Genomic DNA, 17,392 nt, shown 5'->3' with positions numbered 1-17,392 from the left:
TCCCTCGCTCTCTCTCTCTCCCTCTCTCGCCCACACACACACACACACACACACACACACACACACACACACACACACACTGTTTGGAGAGGACGCATTTAAACTGTAACAGTTTAGGCAGTAGGGGAGAGCAGGGACTCATGAAACTCGGGACGAATGAAACACTGCGATTTACTCGAAAACTTTAACATCGCCTATCCGAAAGTATGAAAAGTCAAAGTTGTCAGGTTTACAGGCAAAAGGGATTTAAGTGTCAGTAGACACTGTCGGGACGAATGAAACACCCGTTTCATCCGTCCCTCTCGCCCATTGACTTAAAGCAGGATCAAAATAAAATGGGAGCACTTGAGATGACTATGTTCCAACTTGTCTTGAGCACCGTCGTAGCGCAACAAATCATTATCGTAAACATAGCCTAGATAATTGGAAATTACAAAAAATAGGCTACATTTTATAGACTTTGGCTATAGGCTAAGCCGACTCCTCTACCTGTTTGAATTAGTGCAGCCTTACAGGGAGGACGTTAATTTGGCATAGGTCAACTGCAAGAGACTACTAATTTGTGACTTGACGTGATGTGTGAATAATTAGGCTACGATATGCAACAGGCATATTTAGCCGCACTCAGTCATTCATTGGGTGAATGTCCCGACCCTGTGTGTCCGCGTGCATGCATGGGGTGGGGAAAAACACATCAAGCGTGCCATCACCACCCATCCCCCCGGACGCACGAAACCCATTGAAGATCCAAGCAATTGTAGTCTGTCAGTATTTTAGTGTGGGCCCAGGTAGTTGAATTCCTGCATGGCCTGGTTATCTCAATAGTGCCAAGAAGATGTTTGCCCTCAGGCTAGTGTGTTCATAAAGCGCATGTTCGATTTGCTGTAATAGGCTACGATCAGTAAGCCTCAACTTGTCTGTCGTGTCTTTTCCTTCTTTCGATATTTTGTAAAATAGGCCCACGTTAAAGGCTAAATACGATAATAGGCCTAAATAAGGCTAATAAAGTGAGCTAAATAAGTCAGGCCTAAATAAAGTTGTTTTAGCCTATGAACTCAGGCAATGCAGAAATTTGCGGAGGGATTTTGGATAACTTGGCCTATAGGCTACCGATGGCTTTATGAACTTCATGACTGGGCTACAAGATAGTCGGGTAAGCATATTGACTTGTAGACCACCAACATCTGATGCTGAAGTGGGGGAGGGTGTTTTTTTCCACTTCAAATGTTCCCCGACACACACACACACACACACACACACACACACACACACACACACACACACACACACACACACACACACACACACACAGATACGCGCTAATCGCTCTCTCTCTCCGTCTCTCCCTCTCTTTCTCGTTGTTGCTATACGTGCATCTGGATAGGCATAGGCAGTGTGGTCACCCAGCACATTTTCATAGAAATGCTGTGTTTTTAAAAAAATGAAATCTTTATTCAGTTAGGTTGTGAACAGCGTTTCTCTTTCGATGTTGCGTCACCGTGGACAAGTGTCTGCTCGAAAACTTAATGCAAAGCGGCTAAAATGTTCAGAACGTGTTGAACTTTTCAGAACATGAATGTTTGTCTGTGGGGGAGGGGTGGGTTACAGTAGCCTAGTGCAGTGCAGTGCAGTGCACGGGACTGCACAGCCTTTTGTGACATGTCGTGGCGCGACAGGTTATCCAGCCTCCGAAGGAATCATAGTTCCCCAGTCATACTGTTGGTTCGCATCTCCACCGAAGCAACTGAATTTGCAGTCCTAATCACAGATGATTAGCCACACCTGGTGTAACAGATGTATTGTCATGTGTGCATCACATCCCCAGTTAACCGGAATCCCGTCGATCGCGCACAACAGCGCATTGAAAGGATGAAATGTTCACAAGCACCAATACAAAAAAACCGTCTTCAACCTATTAGTCCGTAGGCTATCCTGAGGATATCCGTTCCTGACTTGAATAGGTAGTGCAGAAATAATTAACAGACACCACTTAGCCTATAAGTTAGGAGCGGAATTGAGACGGTGAATGCAGGACAGAATTATGAAAACAAAACACCGTCGACTGGCGGTCTTGTTTAGGGATCACGCTTGTGTTATTACCTATGGTTATTACCAAATAGCCAATGTTATGTGCAACGCGCAATTGGCTGACTCTTTCCACTTGTAGCCTAAAACTGAGGGAGGGATCAACATACAATGAGCTACACTGAAGCAGATTACTCTGCTTCGCAAAAAAAAAAAAACAGTGCACCAATAATACCCCAGTCTTCAACCTACTATTTAGGCTACCAGATATATAGGCTAGTAATAGTATTAAGTTGTGCTACCTTGTTTTTTGTGGTAAAGACAGTGTAGATCAGGTAATAACCTGCAATAGGGGAAGCGGCATGCGCCAGTTTTAAAGACGGAATGTCGTCGCCAAATGTAAAATCACCTCTCTCATGCTGACATGACGGGGCACTACTTCATTAGGCTACAATGTTGTTCATGTCTGTTTGACTCACACTATACGAGTGGTTCAATTTGTGTTTTTGTGCTCATCGCACAAATGAGACAGACAGGCTTGCTTGATAGGGCTACACAAAGCAAGCGACATCGGTCCACTCAAAATGGTCCGAACTCCGCCGCTTGATTTCATGTCTCCTCAGTCTCTCCATTACGGTTTATTAGTATACTCTGTTTTGCTATTTTCGTTATTCTTAGCCCTGGCATTACAGATGAAGCAACTGTGATCAGTGAGGTTGTGGAAACGGTTGAATAGGCCTATGGTCCTAAATTGGAAGCGGCCGATGCCAGTTTTGAAGACAGAATGTCGTCGCCAAATTTAAAATTCGATCTCTCTCATGCTGGCGTCACGGGACACACTTAATTACAATGGTGTTCCTGTCTGATTGACTCGGTTTTAATTGTCTTTACCGGTTCAAATTGTAGTAGGTATGCAAACTCTGTATCCTGAGGATACCCGTTCCTGGCTTGAATAGTGCTGAAATAAGTGAGGGACGGATTGGGAGACGGTGAATGCAAGACAGAAAAAAGTCGAGTTTAAATTCACATTGTGGTCTTGTTTAGGGCTCACACTTGTGTTATTATCAAATGCCCTATCAAATGCCCAATGCTAAATAAAACATGCAATTTGCTGACTGTATTTCTACTACTACTAAAACTGGGGGACGGGCAAGGACGGAAGCACAAACAGACACAGGCAGACGCTGCTCTGCAAAAGCGGTGCTATACTGCCCCCCGCATTCCGAATGGCCACAGGGTGTAATGATCACGGTACGCTGCCGCGGCCCGGCACGGTAGTGAGCAGATTGAAGTTACACCATCTGTATGTATCGCTTTAACACTGCGCCTTTGTATTACAATCGGTGCATTAATCAGAGCAAGTCATCGAGTGACTGACAGCTGTTGGATAAAGCCCTGCACGCGTCTTTTTTTAAAAAGTGCTTGTGGTGACCATAGCGATGAACACTGAATCAGACGCGCGCCATGAGAGATATCTGCAGCTTTTTAAACAATGCAATGAGGGAGGCAGAGAGAGAAAGTGGACAGCAAAATTGACTCCATCCTCGAAGTTGGAGAATGAATGTCGAGTGAAAGGGGGTGTATTCACAGCGGTTTACTCTCAATTGGCCGCAATTGCGCATGTGTTGTTCTCGGTGCGGGGTCGCGACCCCCCACATTGAGAAACTAGGTGGCGAATTTAAAAAATAGGCGATGACGGATTTTTTTCGACCCTGTCCGTCAAAATGACGGACTGTGCAAAAGTCTAGCGCAACCACTGAAGGGAGCATGTTCTGGAAAAGTTTGAGGATGCAGAATACATCAGCTTCTCAACCGACCTGTTAGTGTGGTATGAATTGTCTGGAAAAACAGCTCCCGTAGGATTTTGATGCTAAAATTGATTATATTGCTTCATTTGCTTAATTTGGGGTCCTACTATTGAAAAATGATGGTTTTCGAATTTTCTGACCCTGTTATACCCCTCCTTTAGGGGGCGCTTTCTGGCCCTGGCCAGTATAGCTACCGAATCCATATATCTACTAATAATTATCACATTTTCACAATCTTGGTGACAATTACAGGGTTATTGATGATGCTGAGTCCATTTATGACAGTTTCATTATGGTCAGAAGTTGCTATTACACATATTTTGGAGATTTAAAGGCTATTTTGTCCACCTACAAGGCTCCTGTGGAGGATATGACTATGGCATCTGTCCCATTGGATCTGTGCACATAATATAAATAATAAAGATTTCAATTATATTAGTGTCAGTACTGTGAGAAAATGATGGCTTTCAAATTTTATGACCCTTTATGCCCCCCCTCTAGAGGGCGCTTTGTCACCTCGGCCAAAATTAGGGGTTATTTGGGATCCTGAATCCATGTATGGCAGTTCTACTGTGATCAGAAGTTGTTATGACTCATTTTTAGGTGGAGGTCAAGAATTGCCATTCTTTAATTGATGAAATTGGTCAATAACACGATTAAAAATGAATATACCAGGATCCCCTTGAAATAAAGACTAAATATCAATTACCAGAGGGGGTTGTGTGCATTCAGGAAGTTGATGCCGACCGTTTTTGAAGTAACAGTTTTGAAGTAAAAAAGATAATGTGCTGTAATGGTAATATCAACTAATTACAAAATTGCATCCTTGAAAACCAAACCACTTCTTTCTATCTAAGGAAGAATTGGGCAGACACTAAAAAAAACTGATCACTGAGGAGTGCCGGGGCCACATAACAGAAACTTCCTAAAGGGCCGTACACACACGTCGCTACTAGTTACTCGCTCAGCGGATGAAGTCAATAGAATGTCGATGTGTTCCAAGCGATGCGATGTGGGCGGATTCCGAGTTGAAAATATTTTATCTTCGAGCAAGGCGAGTAAGCGAGTAACCAATTGGAATGCAGAGTTTGGTACTTCTCGCCTGTTCATTGGCAGTTAAAGCCGCGGGAACTTTCAGTGAACGTTCCATGAAATAATGGCGAGTAGGCGAGCAAGCGAAAAGCTAGCTTTGTGTGCGTACGCCGCTTGAGTCTGAAATCCTATCTTATCTTGAGATAGGAAGGGATTTAGGAATTTTGGTATAACAGAAGGAGGTTTCCTAACTTAACTTAGGAAGAAATCCTATCTTATCTTAAGATAAGAATATAGCCATTCCAGAAGCATCCTAAGTTAGGAATATCTTAATTTAGGATGCCTAAAGCCGGGCATACACTGTGCGATATTTTCACTCGTGGGTCTTAAGCTTCTGCTCACACTGCACGATGGAATTTCACTGTTTAAAAGTTCACAACTCAAGACTCACGTCCTCACACTACACGAGCCGACAGTCGGATGCGAGCGAAATGCTTCCACCGTACGACGCGACAGGCATGTTTCCCCGGTCTGCAGAGGAGGGAACATGCGCACCTGAGGTGGAGATGAGGTCGCGCTCAACAGCGAATCGCACGGCCCTATTAATTTGTGCATGTGGAGTATAAAATCGGGTCGTAGCACTGCTTTAACTGTGCGATTTACGCACGAGCCACAACCAGAATTTCAAACCGTTTTGATTTTCTTGCGACCCTGCGATTGCACGATCGTGAGGCGAAATCGCTTGTCGTTACCCCATGTACACTGCACGATGCGAGACTCACGATTGACCTGCGATTGAGCAAGAAATCGGCCCGACTCTCAAAAAGTCGTGTGAGTGCCAAATCGGGGCAAAATCGGGGCAAAAGTCGCACAGTGTAAGCCCAGCTTAAGTTAGCAGACCATACACCCTGTCCTAAACTCAGGATACCCCTGTTACTGGTGCTTTTTTTTGCATTATGCACAATGTCAGCAACATGGGGCATCAAACCAAAACACCTAGAGCAGTGATGCCTGGGTTAATGGGGGCATTTTGTTTTCAAGAGAGAAAAAATAGCACTGGTACGGTTACCACAGTAGCTTCCCAACCAGGCAGGCTACAATGCCATAGTTGCCTGATGTAGGCCTGAATAATTTTACCATTCTATCCATGCAATATAGCCTACCTTTATTTAGAAATTAAAAAAGAAAATAGTTTGAAAGCCAAGCACATTTCCTATTAACAAGTGTAGCCTTTGAATTAGGCCTACTTTGACCATGGGGTTTGCACATCAAAGACTGATTTTGCAACGTCCAACAAAAAAGCAACTGACTTCACGTAGCCTACGTGCTGATGTTGTGACAGGCTTATGAGCACAATGTGCGCTCCCTCGCCAAAGTCTTCTCTCAGGAGTTGAACAGTACAAGTCACAATGCCTAGTCTACAAGGTCTACTGATGAATTTATAGACCACGCAAAAATCCATTTGTCCTCACAAAGTTACGGTGTAGATATTATGCTGTAGCGTTGTTCAAAAGTTAGCCTATTTGATTATCCGATTCCTCTCGCTCTTCCTAGTCCTCTGTCAGTGCAGTCACACAGGCAGGCTCCCTCCCTCTTCCCATCTTCACGCTGTCATTCAAACTAAGAATGTTTCTATGATCAATAAAATGTCTTTAGTTCACTACACGGAGGCATCCCAGAATGATGACTGTTTTACACGCGTTGTTTAGGCTGACAGTCGATGTGACTTGTTTCGTCGCCCGTTTCATTGATTTGAATTAGCTACTTGATCATGGGAATTTGCACATTGTTAAAACAGCATTCAGGTGGCGGATTTGCGACGGCCGGGAACTGCTGAAACTGACAACACGGCTATTAGGAAACTTTTGAGGATTCTTAGCTACAAATGTATCCTACATGAATGATGGAAATGAACGCCCTCCTTTATTCCCTGTATTTTTTCGTCCGTAATTATTAATAATTAGGCTATGCGTTCTCCCCCCAACACGTAGCCTAGGCTACAACTGGCTGCCCCCGCTTCAAAAGTGAAGTCGTTACATTCTATCAATCTCGTGCACATTCGAAATGGCAGAAACAGACACGACCAATCGAAAAAATCAATATGATAGAGGAGTTAGGAATTCCTAATTTAAGATAGGATGGGGGGGCAAAAATAAGATAAGAAACGGCTAGGGACTTAGGAATTCGTTCTGTAATAGGAAGTTAGGATTTTTCCTATCTTACTGTTCCTATCTTAAGTTAGGATGAGCATTTAGGATTTTTTTCTGTTATGTGGCCCCTGGTCATTAAGGAGTGCTGCTTCACTTTTTAAGTGTGACATAATGGGTGGCCTGTGTCTTTAACATCAGCAGACCTCCTTAATTGTGCGCCGTCACCTGATAGGACGCGCGCTAATTGCCGGCATCTAGATCCCCTTTTAAATCGTTTGCACTGGTTTCTGCAGAGGGGCGGTAGAGCTGAGGGCCGTCGTTTCGCCAGTTTCATTCCCAATTTTTAAGTTCATGCAGCAGTCCTAAAACTCCACAGAAAATTGGCTGTTCTTGTGGAGTGTTGACCCATTACCACCGAGTTGCAGTTGTTGATCACACTGGCGTTAAGCGCCTACGCATATCGTATTCTGGACTGGATGTCGGGCATTCCTATCCCTGTTCCCGTCGCTGCTGGTTTTGCCGAGCAGGCTTCCTGTGCCTCCCATGGTTTGATGATCTTCGGAGGCAGCCTGCTTGGGCCGGGTTGCTGTTCTGTGTGAGGATTGGGCTACAGACGATGCGCGTAATTGCGCGCGTCCTTGAGCGCGTGTGACCGTGAATGAATGTGGTGTGTGTGAATGCGTGTGCGTAGCTGAATGTTTCCTTTCCCGTTCTGGCCTCCATTAGTAACGAGGAAATAAGTCCTCTTGATTGTCTTTTTGTTTACTTGAATTTTATGTATTTATTGTTATTTTTGTTTGTCCCTGTTTGTGCACGCCGCCACTTATTTTGACCAGTCCAAGGTCTAGGCCATCCCAAGCCCATATTAATTATCCTCGTTTGCAGTGTCAGGTGCGTTGTGGCACCATGGTGTGACTACCTGTGTGCAGTGTCAATATCACGTTCTCTGCATGATTTTGTCCAATAGGGGTGTTTTGTACTAACTGGGTGGATTGCAGTGTTTTACATTCCTAATTTGGGCATGTGGGGTAGTCTTGGTCATCAGGGCCCTGTCCAGGTCTAATCTGTGGGTGCGCGCGTGCTTTGCCCCTTGTTAACGTCATTGTGGACAATATTTTAAGATTCTGTGTTAATAAAAAGAAGATGCACTGTTTCCCACATTCCTGCCTCCGGTGTCCTTACGAACCTGTGTCGCCTTATATTTCCTTCTTGGTAAGTTAGGGGTTTGTTCTGGGGGCGAAATTCCCCCAGTGGCGTAGTCGTACGAGTGCTTGTATAATATTGGTAATTATTATCTTAGGATAATTAATATCTAAAGTTCCACTTGGTTACATAAGCAGGTGCAATTTGGCACAAGGAAACTAAACTCCAAACTAAACTCCAGTTGCAACCATAGCATCAACAATTATAACTCTGTTTCAGCTTGTGTATTGTCAGTCATTTGAAGGGACAGCATTTCACCTGTAGCTCTTTCAACAGCATGCATGAGGCTAGCTTCAGCAGTTGGGAATGGGATATAGAGAGGTACATCTATAGTGCCCAGGGAGCATGGTACAAATGTCATTTTATGCAGTAATTTTCAAATGTCTCCTCTAGTTTAGGCACAAGCTCACAAGCCTGCTTCATTTCATTTTCATTTAATTTATCCTTTATTTAGCCAGGATTGTCCCATTGAGACTACAGTCTCTTCTGCCAGGGAGTCCTGGTCAAAATGGCAGCATACATATAGTTACAGACACAGACAAACACATAGACAAAAAGGAAAATAAATGTACAAAAAAACACATTAAGAAGAATATGTTTACATAAAACGTATTTTGAGATAAAAAAAAAGAAGTTGCCTATGTGCTGCATAGTCAGAAACAATGACACTCCTCTGTGTATACTTAATTTCACTCTTACAAGTCTCTAATGAGGGCAGAGAGTCCATACATAATATCTTCTGCAACTCATTTCATAGATATGGAGCATAAAAAGAAAATCCTGTTTTCCCTAATTCAGTGCGAGGAGTATAAGACTGTAGTAGTAACTTGTGTGAGGAACGTGTGCCATAAGATAAAGTACAAAAAGTCAATAAATTACAGATATAATAGGGAAGTTTGCCCAACAGTGCCTTTGCAATGAAAAGTAACATGCAATTTACGCCTTCCATGTATGATAAGGAAGTAAAGTATCTCCGGAGTCTCTCCTGAATGAAATGTTCAAACTATTTCGGACCTTTCTCTGAAGAGGAGACTGAAGTGCAAATCAATTGCCAGTGCAGTAGGGCTTAATTGAATTATGCATCTTCACAGCTTTTGCCCTTGATGTGATGGCAACATTTCACCTAAGCTGGGAGTGTTCACTAACTTTGCACAGACTTGCTGGATTGAGAGGAGCTGTCCAAATACTGCATCACAATATGAGCAAGGTGTGGTGTTGTGGTGACAAGACAAAGGCAGTGGCATCTTCACTCAGTCCTACTTTCCCACCATGACACTTGAGTTTCCTACTCTAGGTTCTGATCTATGAACAAATGACTGAAAGGAACCTCTGATTTGGCCGCCACAAAATCACCTTACCGTAGAACATAGGATCATCTTGTTTCAGAGCATTAATCTGAGCGAGATGGACTGCCATGAGGCGAGCATAATTCAGGAGATCATTTGCAAAGAAGTACTTGATAAGGTTCCCCATGGAAGCCAGATAACCTTCCCAGTCCACTGGACAACAAGCACCAATGATATGTAGAAGACTCTCCACTTGCTCTTATAGGTGTTGTACAAGAAACTGAGCAAACTCTAAAGTCTTCTCCTGATGGAAGAGGTTGGGTATTTTCCAAATAAAATGCCAAGATGTTACTCTGCAATTGCAATGCAATTGGACTGAGCAGGAAATTGTATCAAATCTCATCATGGGATGTGATATTCAAGGGCCCAGATGTGTGCTTTCCCACCAAAGATTCCACGGAGAGCTGCTGAAGAGTATGAACCCCTTTCAATTGAGCATAAATGCCTCTTCCATCAATTGTTTTTCCCCATGAGCAAGCAGTGCAGCTAACACTGCATACCTACAGCTCCATGCCTTTTTATTAGAATAGCATGAAAAAGTTGATTTATTTCCATAATTCCATCAATAATGTTAAACTGTCATGGATTGTAGATTCATGGCCCAGTTTTTTAACTATTCCAATCATTAATTTTTTTCTTTTTATATACGTTGGCCTTCCAGCTCAAAAAACCCATGAATTGGGGAATTCGCATTATTAGAATATTGTTATAAAATCACATTTTTCTTAATCAAAATTCGGGTCACATTAATTCAGTTGAAATTTGGTACTTTCTACATAACATGCAATGGTCAATACTTGGTTAGGACATTCTCTGTCTTCATAATGGCCATGATGCATTTAACATTGAAGTCAATAGCAAAAACAGTGCATGGGAGTTATGGAAGCCCATATATCCTTGATGCTTTGCTGTCAGCTGTTCTTGTTTGTTGACCTGGTGCCCCACACTTCACTCTTCAATATACCCTGTAGATTTCCATGCCACGTTTTGGCGCTAACTCACCAGTTTAATTCTAAATAACCAGAAATGAAACCCCATTGAAAATGAATGGGGTTTTATTTCTGTTGAGTTAGAATTAACCTGGTGAGTTAACACCAAAACGTGGCATGGAAATCTACAGAGTTCCCCAATTCATGGGTTTTTTGAGCTGGAAGGCCAACGTATATAAAAAGACAAAAAATAATGATTGGAATTGTTAAAAAAAACTGGGCCATGAATCTACAATCCATGACAGTTTAACATTATTGATTTTGGAATTATGGAAATAAATCAACTTTTTCATGCTATTCTAATAAAAAGGCCTGGAGCAAAACACCTGCTCTCAGAATTCAGTCACAATTGCCCACTGACTGCTGAATCTCAAGAGCACGTTTGTAAAGGTCAAGAGCAAAGGTGACGAGAGTTCTCCTCTCATCCTACTGCAAAAGCAGAGATTCACTGTGTCAACATCAGAACAGTATATAGGTTACATTATCCATTGAGTAGGCATTGAAAAGAGCAATGTTCTTAGAGTTTGTTAGGCCACGAGTCTCAAATGGCTGGGATATCAGTGGAGATTTGGTGGCAGAGCAAGTATGGATGACTTCATACAACCAATTTCTTGGGATGTTTGGGTGTTTGTTCATTTATGGACAGAATGAGATCATCATAGTCACTTTCCTCTTCTGTGCCTAGCTGCTGCTGCTCATTCTCTTTTGTGTGCCTTTCTCACTTTCTGTGGTGTTGGTTGGATCTGTTGCTAACTAATTGGCAAGTGACCATGTATGAGTGAAGGCTTTGGAAACAGTGTAGTCCACATGTCTCTGTTTGAACGTTGTAAATCGAACTGGCCTGGTCCTGATGATTGGTTGCTGCAAGTGTTTTACATCAAACCTGAGATATGGGGACAGGAGCTCCTCAGGGATGACAAGGAGTTGACAGCATCTAGTGTAAATATTGATCTCTTTGATTTGCCTTACCACCACTGTGCCGTGGAAGGTGTTCTGTCCAGTGGGGTTTTTCTAGAAGTTTAAGTGTGTAAATTACAGTTGTAATTTTTTTTTACATAAAATCAGGAGAAAAAAGCTCGCTAGCCTCGTTCATGTACTGTATTGCAGAACACCTTGTTCTAATAGTGTTTCGAGTCCAACTATTCTTTGATAGTCAGTGCCAATATAAACATCCATAGAGAAATAATGACTTCAGTTGCTCTGGTAGCATTGGTCACCTTTGGTGTACACACATTTAGACAGTTATTATCTTCTGTTAAACGGTTTTGTTTAACAGGTCGCCTCAACCTAAAAATGAGTCATAACAACTTCTGATCACAGTAGAACTGTCATAAATGGATTCAGGATCCTCCATAACCCCAGGATCTTTATTGCTGCATTTATGGTTGCACTATGTATCTTGGCCGAGGTAACAAGGGGGGGGGGGTGCATAAAGGGGTCATAAAACTTGAAACCTACCATTTTCTCACAGTACTGACCCTAATAGAATTGAAATCTTGATTGTTTATTTTATGTGCACAGATCCAATGAGATCCTATGACTGATGCCATAGTAGTTATACCCCCACAGGAGGCTTGTATGTGGACAAAATAGCCTTTAAATCTCCAAAATATGTGTAATAGCAACTTCTGATCATAATGAAACTGTCATAAATGGACTCAGCATCATCAATAACCCTGTAATTGACACCAAGATTGTGAAAATCTGATCATTATTAGTAGATATATGGGTTCGGGAGCTATACTGGCCAGGGCCAGAAAGCGCCCCCTAGAGGCGGGGTATAACGGGGTCAGAAAATTCGAAACCCATTAGTTTTCAATAGTAGGACCCCAAACGAAGCAAATAAAGCAATAAAATCAATTTTAACCTACCATTTTCTCACAGTACTGACCCTAATAGAATTGAAATCTTGATTGTTTATTTTATGTGCACAGATCCAATGAGATCCTATGACTGATGCCATAGTAGTTATACCCCCACAGGAGGCTTGTATGTGGACAAAATAGCCTTTAAATCTCCAAAATATGTGTAATAGCAACTTCTGATCATAATGAAACTGTCATAAATGGACTCAGCATCATCAATAACCCTGTAATTGACACCAAGATTGTGAAAATCTGATCATTATTAGTAGATATATGGGTTCGGGAGCTATACTGGCCAGGGCCAGAAAGCGCCCCCTAGAGGCGGGGTATAACGGGGTCAGAAAATTCGAAACCCATTAGTTTTCAATAGTAGGACCCCAAACGAAGCAAATAAAGCAATAAAATCAATTTTAACATCAAAATCCTACGGAATGACATTTCATACCACACTATGTGGAGCAGCCAAGTGTCACTGCTTTCCCTGCTGAGCTTGACAGCCCACTGGATAAACGTGGAAACATTCGCACAAGAAAGTGTCATTCTTCATGCGCATGAGTTCAAGGGCTCTCACACGGGCGAAGCGATTGCTGGAGCAATCGACAGCATGCTGCTCAACTGGAGCATCCCGAAGACAAAGGTAGGCTACATTAATTTCTATCTCTAGACTAAATAAATGCTGCGGCCATGATTTGATCCGTAGAATAAAGTGTGCGTGCGTGTGCCTGTGCGCGTGTGTGTGTGTGACAGGCCGCCACCGTTTTGTAGTGGTGGGAGGGGGAAAAGATGGACACTCAACTGCGTCGCGCCTGCATTCAATATAACCTATCTGCGCGACTTGTTTAGCCATATTTATTTGTAGGCTAGTCATTCCTTAAAATTACGGAATAAATCTCGTAGGCCTACCATCCATTATACGGGACGCATGATTTGACAGCCATCCATTATACGGGACGATTCCGTTTCAAGGGAGGAGTGCAAACGTGTATGTGTGTGTGTGTGTGTGTGTGTGTGTCAGAGCTTGACAGCGGCGTGTAACAAGTAGAAATGTTCTCATTAGCCATTTGGCTGTTAACTTATTATTTGGGTGTGATCGAGGAAAAACGGAGGTAGATTTCAAAAAAGGAATCAAAGTCTTGGCAAGTGTCTACACACTGTGTCACACAGAAAGTCCTCAGCGTCTCTGACTTAGAAAAGTATCCTGTTTGATTAAGTAGTGATTTGCTCGCCGTGATGTGTCTATTTTGCAATCCGCCTTTACAATCCAGTAGTGATTAATAAACATCAAGATTACGAAGGCAAGAGGAAAATATGACGGTTTCAGAAATGTGTAGAGAAGTTTAAGATCAGTTTTCAAAGTCACTTAAGAGGAAAATAAATATGACAGTTTCAGAAATGTTAGAACAGGGGTGTCAAACATACGGCCTGCGGGCCGCATCCGGCCCATCAGAGGGTTCCATCCGGCCCGGATGTTAAAAAAAAAAAAAAGAAATGAAATAACCGAAATGCGCAATTACGGCCCTCGGGGCAAAATCGAGACCTGCATGACATTAACCAGTAAAGTGCACATCACACTTCTATTATAAATAGTGAATTTGTACTGTAACAGGCATTTGATAAAGCTCATATATTATAGACCTCATATATAGAGATAAAATGTTAATACTTCTTATTCGTATTGTATTGGTATTGGTTGTAATTAAATAATAAATATAATTGGATTTGTATTGGTTCCTATTAAGCTCAAACTGGAAACGGGATGTTAGAATGCGTGAAAATGCAGGAAATTACATATAAGAAATACAAAATTTTCTGGGGGAAAACCCCCAGACCTCCTGCCAAAATGAACTGTCCCATATTTAATTAATTGACGGTTGCCAATGAATGAATGAAATCAAGGAAGTTTGCATAGGATTATCAGTATTGCATTGCTTTTTACATATTCAACACACTTAAAACGTGATAGTACTGAACACTAATCCTCTGCTTTACGTTTTTTTTTTTTTTTGCGATGATGTTACTAATGCGGCCCGCTTGAGGTCCACATGGGTTCAATGCGGCCCCCGGACCAACATGAGTTTGACACCCCTGTGTTTGAAGTTTAAGATCAGTTTACAAAGTCACTTATTATGGGCCTAATTAGAATAATAATTGTTAACAATTAAAGTTAACAAATATGATCCGCAAGCAACTCAGTCTTCACAACAGCAACATCAGCATTTTCATTCATATTTTTTTATTTAATTCATTTTGCAAGTAGCGGTGGTGGGACACTTGATTCTGTTAATTCCACGAAGCGTCAGAATGTCACTAAAGGCAGTCCATTGCGCTGCCTGTAATTGTACCAAACGAAAAAGTATCCACATAGAAGAAAACAAGTATTGAGTTTCAATAGAAGACGTTTCAAATCCTCAAATAATGCGAGAATCAGTAAGCGTGGCCATTGTCCTTCCAAACCGTTCCAACGAAAGTCTTTTGGGGAAATAGTGACCTGCTCTGTCCAGCAATAGGCTGTATTATAGCAAATCCAACATTACAGCTGTCATGATGGTTAAGAAAATTGTGGCTTGTGAGGAGTGAGTCAAGGGAACCACTAGCCAAATTGGCTGTCAAGCACTGCTGTGTGTGTGTGTGTGTGTGTGTGTGTGAGAGAGAGAGAGAGAGAGAGAGAGAGAGAGAGAGAGAGAGAGAGAGAGAGAGAGAGAGAGAGAGAGAGAGAGAGAGACACTCATGCACTACTTGTATTTGTGCGTTGCTGTGATGATGAAGCAGAAATATTCTAGTAAGGGGAGATAGGACAGGTACATAGAAATTAACGGTGAAGATTCGTAACGCAAATATGGCGTCTACCCGCACATCTCCCGCCTTTCTGGTAACAAGAGCCAATGTGCCTGCTGAGCTGTGGTGCCAGTGATCCAATCATCTGGCTGCATCGGCGCACGCGAAATTATGCACATGCTCAGTTGTGAAAAGCCGTTGCTCTCGTGCCGTTATGGAACTACTGCGCCTGCGCTCTGTCAAAAAAACCGTGAGAAAAGTGGCTCAAAAAGCTTTATTTTGACTCGTATGACACAACCAAGTAGTCTAGATTGATCAGTTTTTCACGGTCGTTTCAACCATATGGTTTTCACAACAGCTGGGTTCCCCTCCGTCCTATACTCAGTTTCCCCATTCATTTTTCCCATTGACTCTCAGATCTGGTCTACTTAATCGCGAAATAGCACTCCGAAGGCGTCACCAAGATTGCCGCCATATGTCCCCTCTCAATCTAAACTCTCTCTGGATGAAGTTGAGTGATGTTGCTGCTGGTGCACAGAGATAGGCTGATACAAAAACAGAATGCTGTGTTTTTATTTTATTTTATAATTACATTATTAATAATAATATAATTCTTCTCTTTATTATTATTAAAGGTCCATGCCATTCTTCGGGACAACGCAAGCAACATGAAGAAGGCAATGAGCGACCTAGGAGTCTCCAGCCTGGGATGTTTCTCACACGTGATACAGCTCGTGGTGCAAGATGGACTGCTGTCCCAGCGAAGTGTGAGCGATGCACTGGCCAGTGGGAGAAAAATAATTGGGCACTTCAAACATGAAGTTCATAAGGGTTGGAGCAGGCGTCACCCAACAGTTTTTTTCTTCCTTTTAAGGGTGCTGACCAAAATATTGTAAGACTGAAAAATGAAAAAAGGTCGCACCATGCATAGGTTTCTTTTTATTTACTTCAAGCACTTCAAACATGGCCACATCAAGGCTTGAAACTGTCCAGACGGGACTGGGAATGCAAGTCAAGCGTCTGATCCAAGACGTTCCCACCCGCTGGAACAGCACCTTCTATATGACTGCAAGCCTGCTGGAGCAAAAGAGTGCCATCTCCCTCTATGCTGCAGACCATCAGCTCCCAGCAACACTGACAGCGAGTGACTGGACCTTACTGGAGAAAGTCAACACTCTTCTGGCTCCATTTGAAGAGATCACAAAGCAGATCAGCTTCGCCACCTCCACCACCTCAGAGGTCATCCCCTCAGTCGTCGTCCTGAAGCGTCTCTTGGCCAAACAGACCACAGAGGACAGCGGGATAAAAACAATGAAGGCGACACTGCTAGCAGCTATGGGCACAAGATACCAGATCGTTGAGGCAGAGCCCTTGTACTCTGTTGCAACCATATTAGATCCACGTTTCAAAGACAGGTATGTTAGTTTGATAATTGTGAGCTGTATTGTGTAAAGTTTAAAACATCTTGTGTTAGTGTGTAATTAAATGCAGTAATTAAATGCAGTGATAAATAACAGCATATGTGAACTAAAAGCTATATTGTGCCCTTCTGTTTACTTTGTTACTGCAGATACTTCACAAGTGCAGACAACAGCAAGCTTGCAAGAAGTGCACTGGCCCAAGAGGTGGAGAAAAATGAGTCATCATCACTGCAGACAACCACCACTGAGGCAGCAGACCCAGCCACTAAGACCCCACGGATGACAGCAGAGCCCAACACAAGCAGCTGCTTTACAGGGCTGTATGAGGAATTCCTGCAAGAACATGCTGCTGAACAAGGTGGGACCAGCAGCACAGCTACACAGGTCCAGATAGAGACATATTTGGCTGAGAAAACGATCCACCGCACTGAGAGCCCATTCGAGTACTGGGGAAAGAATAAAGAACGGTTCCCCTCCCTGGCTGCTACAGCTGCAAAGTTTCTCTCCGCTCCCTCCACCAGCCTAGATAGTGAGAGGCTTTTCAGCACAGCTTCTAACATACTTGATGAGAAGAGGAATAGGCTGTCCGGAGATCATGTAGAAACACTGATCTTCCGTAAGAAAAACCTGCCTATGTACCTGAACTTGAACCCCAAAAACTTGAATTATCAAGAGGAATGAGTGAACACTAATAGGGCTACCGTTAGTTCAGGCCAGTGCCATGGTAGCAGCGCTTGCTGCTTATTTGTTTCAGATGTTCAAGTCTAATCACCTCTCC

The 17,392-nt window shown here is 42.8% G+C and overlaps 1 protein-coding gene across 1 annotated transcript; it reads left to right on the top strand.

Annotated features, from left to right (window-relative positions):
* The first annotated feature begins 16,077 nt into the window (after positions 1–16,077).
* On the top strand, positions 16,078–17,392 carry LOC134466291 (zinc finger BED domain-containing protein 4-like). The gene is made up of 2 exons (XM_063220192.1): positions 16,078–16,608; positions 16,764–17,392. The coding sequence occupies exons 1-2, from the start codon at positions 16,157–16,159 to the stop codon at positions 17,293–17,295; spliced, it is 984 nt and encodes a 327-aa protein (XP_063076262.1). The 5' UTR covers positions 16,078–16,156; the 3' UTR covers positions 17,296–17,392.

This window comes from Engraulis encrasicolus, chromosome 16, assembly GCF_034702125.1.
Source record: "Engraulis encrasicolus isolate BLACKSEA-1 chromosome 16, IST_EnEncr_1.0, whole genome shotgun sequence".
In the NCBI taxonomy this organism is placed as follows: domain Eukaryota; kingdom Metazoa; phylum Chordata; class Actinopteri; order Clupeiformes; family Engraulidae; genus Engraulis; species Engraulis encrasicolus.
Note: the sequence above shows the minus strand (reverse complement) of the source record. Positions and strands in the feature narration are given on the sequence as shown.